Source organism: Epinephelus lanceolatus, chromosome 5, assembly GCF_041903045.1.
Source record: "Epinephelus lanceolatus isolate andai-2023 chromosome 5, ASM4190304v1, whole genome shotgun sequence".
Taxonomy (NCBI): Eukaryota; Metazoa; Chordata; class Actinopteri; order Perciformes; family Serranidae; genus Epinephelus; species Epinephelus lanceolatus.
In genome coordinates, this window is record NC_135738.1 from 44,737,923 (window position 1) to 44,754,285 (window position 16,363).

At 44.3% G+C, this 16,363-nt stretch overlaps 1 protein-coding gene across 5 annotated transcripts in view; it reads right to left on the bottom strand.

Annotated features, from left to right (window-relative positions):
* The window catches only part of carmil2 (capping protein regulator and myosin 1 linker 2), a 96,590-nt gene that overhangs the window by 17,424 nt on the left and 62,803 nt on the right, over positions 1 to 16,363 (bottom strand). For all 5 annotated transcript variants that reach the window (XM_078168267.1, XM_078168269.1, XM_078168268.1 and 2 more), the window contains exons 33-36: positions 14,638 to 15,538; positions 1,855 to 1,959; positions 1,129 to 1,165; positions 613 to 681 (exon numbers count right to left, since the gene is read on the bottom strand). In XM_078168267.1, the coding sequence (XP_078024393.1) occupies positions 613 to 681; positions 1,129 to 1,165; positions 1,855 to 1,959; positions 14,638 to 15,538 (1,112 nt within the window). The remainder of the gene's footprint in view (positions 1 to 612; positions 682 to 1,128; positions 1,166 to 1,854; positions 1,960 to 14,637; positions 15,539 to 16,363) is intronic.

Below are 16,363 nucleotides of genomic sequence, written 5' to 3' on the forward strand. Positions count from 1 at the left end.
TTTTGGATTGTGTGTTGGATACTGTCGCCTCAAACTAACTTTGTATATATTTCTTGCCTCCTAGCCCTGCCACCTGCCTGCCCCCAGCCTTGCCTCGCCCAGCCTCTTCATTATGTCTTCCCTCACCTGGACTCCTTCATCTGCCCAGAATACCAGTCGTTGTCTTTGTTTTTTTTTGCCACTTCACTGGATATTTTAGAGCATGCACTTTTTGTAAATAAAGCACTTTTTCACTGATCTGCATTGTGGGTCCCGTCTCATTCGTTCTGGTATTTAAGTCCTGACAAGAGTTAGGATTAGGCAACAATACTTGATTGGGTTTAGAAAAAAAGTCATAGTTTGGGTTAAAATGTGTTTGTTGAGTAACTAACAACAGTGCACAACAACTGTATTAAACCTGTAACGTAATGTTTAAACAGCTCTGACTCTTGGTGTCAAACGGGACAGGAACTGCAGTCTCCTGGGTGATAATATAGTTTTGTTTGACCCCCAAAATACATCTGTGATACAAACACTTACAAGTTAGTATGCTTAACTCATTATTGGTTTGGGCCTGCACATGGTAGTATTGTGATCATTTTTATCCAGATATGTGGTAGATAATATTGATACCTGATGAAGTGGACATGGTTCTGGGCTTCATGTATGTGGGAGGTGGTACAGGTTTGTCCAGGATAGCACCTGAGGGACAGAGACAGTAGCACAGCCAAGGGTCAATTTTAATCCAAGGTCTGCATGTAATAAATACAACATGAACACTGGGCTCATCTGAAGCCAGTCTAATGAAGTCTCATGGCTGTAAGTGGTCTAGTGCTGTTATCAGATCCGCTGAAGCTTTACTGAAGATGCGGCTGTAACAAAGTGCTGTCATTCAACATTAAAACCTGACACTTACTGGCTAGTTTTGTTTCATAAAGCTGGCAAATGTGAAATCACTTACATTTTTTCCCATACTTTTTCATTTGATTTTGTGATGTTAATTGATGAAGACTCTAAAATAAGTTATTTTGGGGGGAAAAAATCAAAGTGTAGTCTGAAAGTATTGAAAGTTCAGATTTGATGAGAGATACTATATAAAATGATCTGCTTAAAACATAAATCATTGATGTCTAAAAACACACAACTTACCTTCAGAGTTGGCCTTTCTCAGCTCCTCATCTTTGTTCTACAACAGACACATAGACAATATTAAACTACCAAAACTTTTGATGAATAACTTGCTGTTGCACTTTGTAATGGCTGATCTTATCCTTCTTGTTACAAGAACACACCACAAATATATGTGGAGTCTATTCCAGCTAACACTGGGCTACACCCTAGACAGGTCACATTCACACCTACAGCCACTCTAGAGTCACCAGTTAACCTGCAAGTCTTTGAACTGTGGAAGGAGCCCAGAGTACCCGGAGGAAACCCATGCTGACATGGGGAGAACATGCAACTCCACACAGAAGGACTCCCCCACCCAGGTTCGAGCAAGGAACCCTATTGCTGTGAGGCGCCAATGCTAACCACTGCACACTGTGTCGCCATACATTCTCTGCTATAATAAATTAGTGCCTCACAAGTAGGCTTTGCACATATTTTTTGACTAAGAGATTCTAAATGAAAATAAATGTATGAATTTCATTTCATCCATTTTAGATGATGAGATGCTAGCTGTAGCATTTTAGACGCTACAGGTAGAGTCTGTTTTAATTTCACATTTTCTTATTGTTCATCACATCAGATTAAAGTGCTACATTTAGACCCACATCAAGGAACCTTCACAGACTTCACGGCATCTAACAGGCCAACATGGTCTAAATCTGTTAAACCTGCATACACACACACTGACACTCACACCCATCCTACCTGGCTCGTCTTGGTGTCGGCAGGTGGAGTTTTGGCCACGCCCATTCTGTGCAGCACCACCTGAAGCCTCTGTTCAAAACTAGAGGAGCTCTCAGACGCATGTTTCTGGAAGACCATACATGGACATAACAATCAGTAAGTGTGAGTTTTCACATACGCATGCATGCATGCACACACAAACACAAACACAAACACACACACACACACACACACATACACACACACCCTTGTTGCCAAGTACCTTCAGATGATCTGCTAGAAGATGTGAATGCTGCCCTAAATACCATCCCTACAAGGTCCATCACAGTACAGCAACAGTAATCCTGGAGATGCTTGGATACAAGAAGGACATGGTACATAAGAACCAGAACCCTCCATGGAACAGACGGCTACAGACCAAGAGCATGGCAACACAGAGAGATGTTAGCCAACTAGCGGAGCTACACAGAGGTAACATGGTGAATAAAGGGGTACCAAGGAAATACAACAAGCTCCCCATCTGAAGAGATGGGACCTGGTCTGGCTTGGCGCTGCGCGAGTAGCGACATGCAGTTGCAGTCTGTCTGGATGTTGAAAGTTTGAGTGTTACTGAGTGCCGTTTGTGAATAACCAATAAGCTGGGTAGGATCTACGCTTGTTCATTGATTGATCACTTAACTTAATTTTAAATGAAGCTGTCACTCTTGATCGTCGCATGGACTTTGTTTGTTGTGACTCAGAGTCTGGTTGAACCATGCCACCCGCACACAGGCAGGATTCAGTACTCTCGGGGATTTTTACTGAATCTGAGGGATCAACAGCAGTCACATACCCGTTCGGACTTGGCCACGGGAGATCATTCACTTGCGGAGATCTAACCTGAGAACTTTAATAGGACTACATGGGGAGAAAAAAGATACAAAGTGCGGAAACGCGGAAGACGCGGCGGTGTCAGGCAGAGACTGAAGCGGCTGACACTTCGCCGCATACCCCTCCCCTCGATGTTACTCTGCAACGCTCAGTCCATAAGGAATAAGATGGACGAGATCCAAGCCAGCGTCACTCATCTGGAGAAATTTAGGGACGCATGTGTCATGGCTTTTACAGAAACATGGCTTACTCCTGAGGATCTGAACACCGACCTAACTCTCACCAGTTTTGGAGTGCCGGTGAGGCTTGACAGGGATGCTGTTGTCACAGGGAAATCCCAAGGGGGCGGGGTCTGCCTCTACGTCAATCAGCGGTGGTGCAAGAACATCACTGTCAGAGAGACTGTGTGTACTGAAGTGTGTGTACTGAAGACATAGAGCTGTTGTCTGTGTCCCTGCGGCCCCATTACCTCCCCCGTGAATTTCCCCAAATATTTCTCACTGTTGCATACATACAGTACAGGCCAAAAGTTTGGACACACCTTCTCATTCAATGCATTTTCTTTATTTTCATGACTATTTACATTGTAGATTCTCACTGAAGGCATCAAAACTATGAATGAACACATGTGGAGTTATGTACTTAACAAAAAAAGGTGAAATAACTGAAAACATGTTTTATATTCTAGTTTCTTCAAAATAGCCACCCTTTGCTCTGATTACTGCTTTGCACACTCTTGGCATTCTCTCCATGAGCTTCAAGAGGTAGTCACCTGAAATGGTTTTCCAACAGTCTTGAAGGAGTTCCCAGAGGTGTTTAGCACTTGTTGGCCCCTTTGCCTTCACTCTGCGGTCCAGCTCACCCCAAACCATCTGGACTGGGTTCAGGTCCGGTGACTGTGGAGGCCAGGTCATCTGCCGCAGCACTCCATCACTCTCCTTCTTGGTCAAATAGCCCTTACACAGCCTGGAGGTGTGTTTGGGGTCATTGTCCTGTTGAAAAATAAATGATGGTCCAACTAAACGCAAACCGGATGGGATGGCATGTCGCTGCAGGATGCTGTGGTAGCCATGCTGGTTCAGTGTGCCTTCAATTTTGAATAAATCCCCAACAGTGTCACCAGCAAAACACCCCCACACCATCACACCTCCTCCTCCATGCTTCACAGTGGGAACCAGGCATGTGGAATCCATCCGTTCACCTTTTCTGCGTCTCACAAAGACACGGCGGTTGGAACCAAAGATCTCAAATTTGGACTCATCAGACCAAAGCACAGATTTCCACTGGTCTAATGTCCATTCCTTGTGTTTCTTGGCCCAAACAAATCTCTTCTGCTTGTTGCCTCTCCTTAGCAGTGGTTTCCTAGCAGCTATTTGACCATGAAGGCCTGATTGGCGCAGTCTCCTCTTAACAGTTGTTCTAGAGATGGGTCTGCTGCTAGAACTCTGTGTGGCATTCATCTGGTCTCTGATCTGAGCTGCTGTTAACTTGCGATTTCTGAGGCTGGTGACTCGGATGAACTTATACTCAGAAGCAGAGGTGACTCTTGGTCTTCCTTTCCTGGGTCGGTCCTCATGTGTGCCAGTTTCGTTGTAGCGCTTGATGGTTTTTGCGACTCCACTTGGGGACACATTTAAAGTTTTTGCAATTTTCCAGACTGACTGACCTTCATTTCTTAAAGTAATGATGGCCACTGGTTTTTCTTTAGTTAGCTGATTGGTTCTTGCCATAATATGAATTTTAACAGCTGTCCAATAGGGCTGTCGGCTGTGTATTAACCTGACTTCTGCACAACACAACTGATGGTCCCAACCCCATTGATAAAGCAAGAAATTCCACTAATTAACCCTGATAAGGCACACCTGTGAAGTGGAAACCATTTCAGGTGACTACCTCCTGAAGCTCATCGAGAGAATGCCAAAAGTGTGCAAAGCAATAATCAGAGCAAAGGGTGGCTATTTTGTAGAAACTAGAATATAAAACATGTTTTCAGTTATTTCACCTTTTTTGTTAAGTACATAACTCCACATGTGTTCATTCATAGTTTTGATGCCTTCAGTGAGAATCTACAATGTAAATAGTCATGAAAATAAAGAAAATGCATTGAATGAGAAGGTGTGTCCAAACTTTTGGCCTGTACTGTACATCCCAAAGCTAACGCAAAAAATGCTGTAACAGCCATACAAAAGGTTACACAAAAGTTCCAGTCCCTCTCTCCGGATGCTCCTTGCTTTGTCCTTGGTGATTTTAATCACTGTACTCTGAAATCAATGAACACTTTTTATCAGTATGTCTCTTGCCCTACCAGACTTGACAAAACTATTGACTTATGCTATGGTACAGTAAAGGGCGCCTACAAGTCCATAGCTCTGCCCCCTCTTGGCTCTTCTGACCATAACATTATCCTCCTTATCCCAACCTACAAGCCACTTCTTAAGAGAGGGAAAACTGCCACTAAAGAGGTGGAGATGTGGACTGAGGATGCTATTGAGGAACTAAGGGGAGCCTTCGAGTGCACAGAATGGGATGTTTTCAAACACTCTTCTTCAACTCTTGATGAAATGACTGAGGTGATATCATCCTACACTCTCCATTTGAAAAACTTAATCATCCCTACTAAACAGGTCAAGGTGTTTCCGAATAATAAACCCTGGTTGAACAAAGCAGTAAAGGATGCACTGCATAGGAAACATAATGCTTTTCTCCATGGTGACAGCAAGGATAAGACTGAAGCTAAAAAAGAAGTTAGATATGGAATTAAGAGGGCAAAACTACAATATAAAAGTAAAATAGAGGGGAAGTTTCACAGTAACGACCTGAGGGCTGTATGGGATGGTATGAAGGCCATGACAGGCCAAGATAAGAAGAAGAATTCTGGGTCAGTCACAATAGATGGTTTTGACTCAAATTCAGAACTTGCAAATGCTCTGAATGATTTTTACTTATGTTTTAATAATGAACATGATTTTACTAAAGATCACTGTGATATATTTGATTCCTTAAATGACATTACTGTCAACCCCCGGCTTACGATCAGCACCATTTCTGTTAAACACATGTTCTCCAAATGTAATGTCAGAAAGAGCCCTGGACCTGATATGATCACTGGCAAACTGCTAAAAGTCTGTGCAGACCAATTATGTGACATTTATTCTGATCTTTTTAATTTGTCACTCTCCCAGCATAAGGTCCCAATGCCATGGAAGGAGTCTAGTAGTCCCCGTGGCTAAAATCAAGTCTCCGAAGGTGCTTAATGATCTAAGGCCTGTAGCCTTGACTTCAATAGTGATGAAGACTTTTGAGCAGCTGGTCAAACAAATTCTTATTGAAAAGGTTCAGAGCCAGCTTGACCCGATGCAATTTGCTTATCGGGCCAGCAGAGGGGTAGATGATGCAACCATCACTCTGTTCAATTACCTGTACAAGCATCTTGAGGGTACAAGAGCACATGCTAGGCTTTTATTTCTAGATTTCTCTTCAGCTTTTAATACAATCCAGCCACATATTTTAATCAATAAATTATTGTCAGATTTTAATCTTGATGCTGGACTGGTGAAATGGGTGCTACATTTTTTAACTTGTAGGCCGCAGGTTGTAAGGGCTAATGATGCCTTTTCCCAGAAGCGGCTGTCATCCACAGGCTCACCACAGGGGTGTGTCCTGTCTCCTTTATTGTATATTCTTTATACAAATGATTGCAAGAGCAAATACAAGGACAGGCATCTTCTGAAATTCGCGGACGATACAATCCTCATCAGCCTGCTTCAGGAAGAAGGTGTCGATCATGGTCCAGTCGTGGAAGACTTTGTAGAGTGGTGCGACAACCACTTTCTGAAGCTAAATGTCCTAAAAACTAAAGACATGGCCATTGATTTTAGGAAAAACTCTCCCTCTACCCTCCCAACCATCATTAAGGGCTCACAAGTAGAGACAGTAGAGCACTATAAATACCTGGGCACAGTCATTGATAAAAACTTGAATCATGACTTCAACACGTCTGCAATCTGCAAAAAGGGTCTGCAGAGACTTTATTTTCTGCGCAGACTGAACACTTTTAATGTGGACAAGACACTGATGGTTTTATTTTACAAATCTTTTATTGAGTCTTTTTTAACGTTCTGTATTATTGGCTGGTATGGAAACCTCACTGTGCAGAACAAAAAACGCCTTTCTGACATTGTCAAGGTAGCCAGCAAGATAATTGGCACACAGCAGCTTTCTCTGTCAGATATCTACAACCGACAAGTCTATAGGAAGGCACAGTCGATCTTGGCCAGCACTGACCACCCACTTTCAGGAGAATTTTTTCTTCTTCCTTCTGGCCGGCGTTACAGGCTCCCCAAGGTTAGAAGCAATAGGTTTAAATTTTCTTTTATTCCAAGTGCAATAAATGTTCTTAATTTGCACTGAGTCTTGATGGACTCAATTTGCCTGCACTGTCTATAAGCACTCCATATGGTCTTATTCCCTTATAGATTTTTTTTTTCTATGGACAGCTTGATCTGATCTATTTTATTCATGGTTGTTGTGGTTGTGATTGTTGTTGACATTGTCTTGATTGTCCCTTGTATGTTGAATTGCACTGCAAACTAAATTTACCCTTGAGGGACAATAAAGAACTGAACTGAACTGAACTGAGATACACCAAAGAAGTAGAAGCCAGGAGAATAAACAGGATGTTCTCCACTGAACTTGCCAGGCGCTCTCTCAGTGGCAGGGAAATAACAGCAGGTCAGACCCACCAAGAGCTGAGATGGACACATACTGGAAGGGTATATGGGAAAGAGAAGCATCACACAACATCAATGCCCGATGGCTAGTGAACCTAAGACCTGACCACAGTAACCTCCCTGAACAAGAACCAGTAACCATCTCAATGGCAGAAATCCAGGAGAGAGTGTCAAAGCTGAAGAGCTGGACAGCACCGGACCCTGATATAATCTGTACCTACTGGCTGAAGAAGCTAACTGCACTCCATGAATGCCTAGCAGCACAGATGACCCGGCTGCTAAGGGGAATTGTTGACACAGGCAGGACAGTCCTGATCATGAAAGACCCCCAGAGGGGAACCATCCCATCCAACTACAGACCGATAACCTGTCTCTCCATAACATGGAAGCTCCTGTCAGGCATCATAGCAGCTAAGATAACTAGGCATATGGGCCAATACATGAGCGAGGCACAGAAACGAATTGGCAGTAACACCAGAGGAGCCAAGCACCAGCTACTGGTTGACAGAGCAATCGCCCGAGACTGCAAGAGCAGGAGGACCAACCTGTGCACCGCCTGGATTGACTACAAGAAAGCCTACGACTCAATGCCACATACAGTCAGGTCCATAATTATTTGGACAATGATACACTTGTCATCATTTTGGCTCTGTACACCACCACAATGGGTTTTAAATTAAACAATGAATACCTGCTTAAAGTGCAGACTCTCAGCTTTCATTTAAGGCTTTTTTCAAAAATGTAGTATGAACCGTGTAGGAATTACAACCATTTCTTCACACAGTCCCCCAACTTTAAGGGCTCATAAGTATTTGGACAAACTAACATAATCATCAATTAAACAGTCAGTTTTAATACTTGGTTGCAAATCCTTTACAGTCAATGACTGCCTGAAGTGTTGGACACATAGGCATCATCAGATGCTGGGTTGCTTCCCTGGTGATGCTCTGCCAGCCCTTTACTGCAGCCGTCTGCACTTCCTGCTTGTGTTTTGGGTGTTTTGCCCTCAGTTTTAGCTTCAGCAAGAGAAACGCATGCTCAATTGGATTCAGGTCAGATGATATGACTTGGCCATTGCAGAACATTCCACTTCTTTGCCTTAAAAATGTCTTTGGTGGCTTTTGCAATATGCTTCAGGTCAATGTCCATCTGAACTGTGAAGCATCGTCCAATGAGTTTTGAAGCATTTGGTTGAATCTGAGCAGATAATGGTGCCCCAAACACTTGAGCTTTCATCCTGCTGCTCTTGTCAGCAGTCACATCATCAATAAATACAAGAGAACCAGTTCCACTGGCAGCCATACATGGCCATGACATAACAGTACCTCCACCATGCTTCACTGATGAGGTGGTGTGCTTTGGATCATGAGCAGTTCCTTCCCTTCTTCCTTCTCTTGTCTTCCCATCATTCTGGTAGTTGATCTCTGTTTTATCTGTCCATAGTATGCTGTTCCACAACTGTACAGGCTTTTTAGATGGTTTTTGACAAACTCTAATCTGGCCTTCCATTTTTAAGGCTAACCAGTGGTTTGCATCTTGTGATAAACCCTCGGTATTTATTCTAGTGAAGTCTTGTCTTGCTTACAAGAGCAGCAGAATGAAAGCTGAAGTGTTTGGGGCTACATTATCTGCTCAGATTCAACTAAATGCTTCAAAACTCATTGGACGATGCTTCACAGTGCAGATGGACAATGACCTGAAGCATACTGCAAAAGCAACCAAAGACATTTTTAAGGCAAAGAAGTGGAATGTTCTGCAATGGCCAAGTCATATTATCTGACCTGAATCCAATTGAGCATGCGTTTCTCTTGCTGAAGCCAAAACTGAGGGCAAAACACCCAAAACACAAGCAGGAAGTGCAGACGGCTGCAGTAAAGGGCTGGCAGAGAATCACCAGGGAAGAAACCCAGCATCTGGTGATGTCTATGTGTCCAACACTTAAGGCAGTCATTGACTGTAAAGGATTTGCAACCAAGTATTAAAACTGACTGTTAAATTGATGATTATGTTAGTTTGTCCAAATACTTATGAGCCCTTAAAGTTGGGGGACTGTGTGAAGAAATGGTTGTAATTCCTACACGGTTCATACTACATTTTTGAAAAAAGCCTTAAATGAAAGCTGAGAGTCTGCACTTTAAGCAGGTATTCATTGTTTAATTTAAAACCCATTGTGGTGGTGTACAGAGCCAAAATGATGACAAGTGTATCATTGTCCAAATAATTATGGACCTGACTGTACATGGATACTAGTATGTCTGGAACTATGGGAATGTGGAAGACAACCCTAGAGGCGAACCTCAAAGCCGACTGCCCAAGTCAACATCAAATGTGGCATATACCAAGGGGATGCACTGTCACCACTGCTATTCTGCACAGCCCTGAATCCCCTCAGTCAGATCATCAAGAAGACTTTCTTGAGAGATTCTGAAGTGGAGTAACAATCAGCCACCTGCTCTACATGGATGACATCAAGTTGTACGCCACGAATGAGCGAGAAATCTACTCGCTGATCCACACCACCAGGATCTACAGCAAGGACATAGGGATGTCATTGGGATTAGACAAGTGTGGCCAGATGGTATCAAAGAGAGGCAAGATGATCAGAACTGAGGTAGGTGACCTACCAGAGGGCAACATAGGAGATATCCAGGACAGCTACAAGTACCTTGGGATCCCACAGGCTAATGGAAATCATTAGGAGACTGCGAGGAAGTTGACCACAACCAAATACTGCCAGAGAGTAAGGCAAGTCCTGAGAAGTCAGCTGAATGGTCAGAACAAGGTCCAAGCCATCAACATGGACACACTGCCAGTCATCAGATACCCAGCTGGGATCATAAACTGGCCAAAGGAGGAGACAGAAGCCACAGATATCAACACAAGAAAGCTCCTCACCATGCATGGAGGGTTCCACCCCTAGTCCAGCATCCTGAGGCTATACACTATGTGGAAAGAGGGAGGCCGAGGACCAGAGCGACTATCCAGGATGAAACATCCAAAATCCAGGAGTACATCAAGAAGATGGCTCCAAAGCATAAGCTGCTAAGTGAATGCCTCAAACAACAGAAACCAGAGGAGGGCAAAGGAGTGGAGGAGCAAACAACATGGAGGGACAAGCACCTACACGGTGCATACCACCTTCAGGCACCAATCATTGCAACTTAAGAACGGGCCCTAATCACAAAGGCCATAGAGGCCAGGGTCAACCACAGCAGATCAGGCCTAAGGCGCAGACTGTGCAAAGATGCCCCTCAGACAGTCCAGCACATAGTGGCAGGGTGTAAGATGCAGGCAGGATTAGCATACATGGAGAGGTACAAACAAGTGGCTGTGATAGTGTACAAGAACATCTGTACCCAGTTTGGACTCAAAGTACCCAAATCCCGATGAGACACACCTCCAAAGGTGGTTGAGAACAACAGGGCTAAGATCCTGTGGGACTTCAGCTTCCAGACTGACAAACAGCTGCTGGCTAAACAAATGGACATAGTGGTGGTTGACAAACACCAGAGGAGGGCAGTAGTGATAGATGTGGTGATACCAGCCGACAGCAACATCAGAGAGAAGGAACACAAAAAAGGTGGAGTAGTATCAAGGGTTGAAAGAACAGCTGGAACAGATATGGAAGGTCAAAGTTGACGTGGTACCCATGGTAGTAGGAGCACTTGGAGCAGTGACCACCAAACTGGGAGAGTGGCTCCGGCAGGTTCCAGGAACAACATCTGAAGCCTCAGTCCAGAAGTGTGCAGTCCTAAGAACAGCTAAGATACTGTGCAGAACTCTCAAACTCCCAGGCCTCTGGTAGAGGACCCGAGCTTGAGGATGACACAGATACCACCCTGAGATGGTCAAAGGGTGTTTTTTTTTTACTCTGCTTTGAACCTCTGTCCAGAGTGGGCCTGTGTTTTTCTCATGCAAATAATAGTTTTCTGAAATGTATTCTAACATGGATAACTCCTAATATGCCAGCTTGGTGTTTTAGTGTGTGCAGGGAAATATAAGCCTTTGTAAAACATTGATATAAACCTGCCCTGTGAGAAACAGGATCTGAGAGGCAGCAGAGCTTAAATTACATAATTTTGTTGCCTCAAACTCTCTCTGTGGTCACGCATTTTAAGTGGCAATACAGCTGAACATATAACAGAGCAGCTGTCATTAACCTGGATATATGTTCTCAGTAAAAAGTAGTTGTGGCAGAGACAGCACACTCCACCCATCAATTGACACTGACAAGAGCATTTATTGTATTTATGTTGATTTTGTAAATATGTGATGATTGTAATGTAACAATTTAATCAGCACTAGAGCACAACTAGGAATATCTCCCTGGTAAAGAAAAACATGATATGAGGTGCAGTCACTATTTTATGCTTGTTCAATTGTCTGTCAACAGAAACAGGAAAAGAATCTACAGTAAAACTGTTGGCTGGTCTGCATTATAACTGAGATAGATAATGTACACCTCCACAGGTGTTTTAGTTATTTTAGCTGATTAGACCTGTGGTCTTTTTGACAAACTATGAAAAACTTTGCTGAAATGTAAGTGAGGTCCAGGATTATTTAAACTCATTAGAATGATAAAGATGTCATTTGTCCCACCACAGCTAGTGCAACAAAACCAGCATGAGTGTCTGCAGGACATCAATCAAACAGCCTGTGAACACCCAAACAGACCTGAAGCCTACAGTCAGACTGCAAATCCACCTGCTGAAAAGTACTCTTGCTGTGTGGCCCAGGGCAGAGGGCACAGGAGGCAATGGTTGGGTTGTAAACACTAACTGCAGGAGCTAGCAGGGCTAGCATACTAACAACAGCTGTCCACAAACTTGTCAATTAGTGCTTTATGAAACGTTTTACCTTCAGTAACCTCACTCTCTGTCACTGCCTTACTACAGACAAGCGGCATCCCTTCACCTCTACTGCTTGTATTATAAAATACGTCGGTTATGATTTTCATTTAAGTTCTGGTTAAGGATTCCTCAAAACAAAATCACTTGCACAAAACACCCATAAGTCTTCTCAAGATTTCCTTAAATTGTTCACTATTTATGGTTTTCTCTGTTGCACAAAAGACCTTAGCAACTAAAGCAAGTTAAAAAACACTTAAGGTACCTCTGACTCTAAACTGCAACATGACCGAGTTTATGGTGATAAATGAAAAACGTGACACACCCTGAGAAGAGTGTTCTGTGACCAGGAGGACCCAATGGATATGCTTTTGGTTTTACACTACAGATTTGACTGAGCTGATTTTCCTTTCAATTTCTTCCTACAATTGTTTTCTGTTTTCCGATATTTAGGGATTTACTTTGTAGTATGTGTTTTCTATGATTGTATTCCTTTTTTCTTTATTGTGCAGAAAGACGTTCACAAAAAAAAAAGAGACAAGTACACAATAAACAGATAAACAAGATTATACAACTTGGCAGCTTACAACTTACAGAAAGACAGTAAAGAAAGAAAAAGTACAAAATAAACAAATAAGGGAGGGGAGAAGACGATGAGAGGAGATAAGAGATATCATTTGTGTGTGTGTGTGTGTGTGTGTGTGTGTGTGTGTGTGTGTGCATGCGTGTGCGTGTGGTGGTGGTGGTGGGGGGGGGGGCAGCAGGGCAGACGCCAGACCCAGCCATCAAAGCGGAGGCCTGAAGCATGTTATGGCAATAGCGTGACAAAGGGGAGCCAGAGATTTCCCAGCGCAATGTGTGGGCCTTTTAGTTATTTATTAATTTTTTTTTCCATTATTATACTTTTTTTTCTCTCCACTCTTCTGAATGATTGAGGCTAAGACCTTGGTGGGCAACCCCCAGACCCTCAGGAGGTGGTTTGCTCATCCAATTCAGCATTCCTTGTTTTTATTGTTGTCATTGCCAACTGGCACCGGGGAGACCAGCATCCATTGGCTACACAGTGCCAGCCTCACCACCAGGAAACCACTGTGAATGGCCGGGCCCAAGGCCATCCCCGCTGAGCCACCCCCACACACCAGAGGGCACGGGATTGGGTGGGGAGTTGGAAGTTGGGTTGTGCAATTTGGTGGATTGTGTGTGTGTGTGTGTGTGTGTGTGTGTGGTTGTGGGGTAAGTGTAAGAGAGGAGAGAGAGAAACTACATAGTAATAAGAATGATTATAATAATAAATGTGTGGTATCTCCTAGGAGGCACAGTGATGGGGACAATGGGATTAGGATTGTATTCCTCCAGATTTATAATCTTTTCCTCCTCTGACCAATATGGTTTTGTTGTTTTCTTTTCTTCTGCCATTTTTTCACGAACTATAAGCCAACTTTGTAAGATGATAACAGGCATAACAAGTGTGAGTTCAAGCAAACAAACAATCTCCATGAAAACTTTTACAGCTGTATAATCTCTATCAATGCAGTAAATTAGTTAATATTTTTCCTTAACTAAGAAAACCTTTGAAGGGATTCTCTGCAAATGTGTAAGTCTAAGCTAAGGAGAAGCTAAGCCTTAAGTGTCATACTTAACAAGAAAACCCAAGGTGTTTTGTGCGACCGGTCCCTGGTTCTCAGCAGTATTTAAAAGCGCTGTATGTAAGAATGTGACAAAAACGATTACTGCACTCAAATTCAAAATACTGCCGCGAGTCGTGTCCGCCCCCCCTCCCCTCCAGATTCGAGGTTGCTGGACAGCGGCACGCTGGAGACTGATTTGTTTGCCCACGGGCGGCTGCCATGGCAGGGCTGTGTCACCGCGTCCTTGATCTTCGGTTTTCCAGCGGACCGTTCGAGCAAGTCCGGCTTCTCTGCTGCTAACGCTCAGCTCATGAGGAGCCGGCTGCTAATGCTATGTACCGGGACACTGCTAATGCTGCTTGCCGTGCTGCTGTAGCTCAGTCGTAACTGTAACTGATGCTGAGACTCTACTGACTGCGTGACTGGTAGACGGCAGTGGGTGGAGCAACAGGCCAAAACACAAATTCAAAACATAAACATGATTTGCGGACCGTAAAAATGTTTTTTAAATGCGAATATTCTGGCTGTACTATTGTTGTCGGTGAGATCAGTATGTTAAATGAACATTATTCCTTAGTCTCTGTGACATATTAGGAGGATTTTATGACTATTTGCTTTATATTTCTTACATATAGCTCCTTTAAGATTTGACAGTATTAGCAGTTTGGTGTTTGCTGGAGTTGCCCCTCTCTTCTTCAGTATGTGTGTTCAGTGTATTGGCAGACTGACCTTGCTGTGGGTGTCCTCCTTGTCTTCAGGCTCTAATCCCGTCAGCAGTATGAGACTCTGGCTCTTGCCCTCTCGCAGTGACCTCTTGGTCACCTTCAGTCTCCTCTCTCCATATGGAGTCCCTCCCAACTTCATCTCCTGCATCTGCGCAGCACTCCTCTCCTGCTCAGTTAGAGGGGAGGTGACCACAGGACTTGGGGTGCGACCTGGCAAGACAGGAACTGCCTCCTCCTCCAGATTGGAAAGTGTGGCAGTGGTGAGGTCAGGGCTGGTGGCGATGGTGGGGTAAGAGGGAGTGGTCTCACTGGAAGGTGTCATCATCGTTAATGTCTTGGCAGGCTCCATCATTCCCCTCGCATCGCCTGCAAGATGGTGGCTGGTGGCAACGATTCCTTCTGTGGTGGTGGCATCATTAGAAACGTTAGCATCCTCCACTGACCTTGCCCCTCTCCCCTTCTCTCTCTCCTTGTCCCTCTCCCTCTCTCTCTCCCTTTCTTTGGCCTCGCGTAGGGGTCGAATGAGGTCTGCAATGGAGGTCCTTTTGACCTTCACCCCCTCTCCTCCTCCTCCTCCCTCACCCCCTCCTGCCTTGGCAGCTCGGCTGGCTCGAGCTCTCTTGAAGGCAAAGAAGTCGCCAAACTTTTTCTTGATGTTTTTGGTGGGAAGTGTGGTGGTGGTGACAGAAGAGGGGGTGGGGGAAGTGGAGGATGTAGAGAGGGGTGGAACATCAGTGGATGTAAAGGATGTGTCAGTAGATGGGACAGAGGGGGAGGTGACAGCGGTGGTGGTAGAGGAGGTGATATTTTCAGACGAAGAGGAAAAGGGGGTTGAGGCTGAGGGGGTGGAGCTTGACTCTGAGGGAGTGGCTTGGGCAGGGATTGACTCCTCCCACCGGCCTTTTCTGCAGCAGGGAGACAGCAGAAAGAGCAACAGACAAGAAGAGACACTCAGTACTACAACTACTACTGCTACAGGACTCAAGACACATGCTCAGTTAAGGTACAAAATGAGAAGGGTCATGCAAACAGCACACAGAGCAAAAACATCTCACAGTGAGTATTACGTTTTGCTCCACAACAGAAGAGGCCTGGCATGGTGATGATGGTCAGTCTGTCAATCTGCTATACAGTTTGGTCCAGAGTGCAGATGTCAAAACTTTACTGTTAATCAGTTACGCATGTCGATCTATTGATTAATTTTGCTGCGCACCACCCAGGACTGGTAGGAGCTTGCTAGTGATGCCACTCATTCAGCAATCACTGCCAGTAACGCCGTCCCGACCCTACGGTGTTGCTGTGGAAACATTGTGCGCACCCTCCAGTCTCCCCCTGCTCACCGCAGTAAGTAAGTGGCTCAATTTTGAACCATGAAACCATCGTTGACTGTGTTATCAGTGTTAGCTCTGTTAGCACCATTAGCAGTTTTAACACGACTAGTGGTGCTAACATAGTTTACAATGCTAAAAGGGTTTTAAGGCTCAAAATGAAGGTGCTTACTCATTGGGGTGACTTGGGGGGAGACCAGAGGGTGGGCACGATGTTTCTACAGCAACGTGCTCTTTGTCAAATGAGTAACGCCACTAGCTAGCTAACATTAGCTCCCACCCAACCCACATGGCATGCAGTGCAGCCAAAATAGCCTACCACTCGAGACAGGAAATTGTGCAGTGGACATGTGTCTCTGGCTGGCTGTCTGCCAACAAAAAATATAATAAAAGGCAAAACAT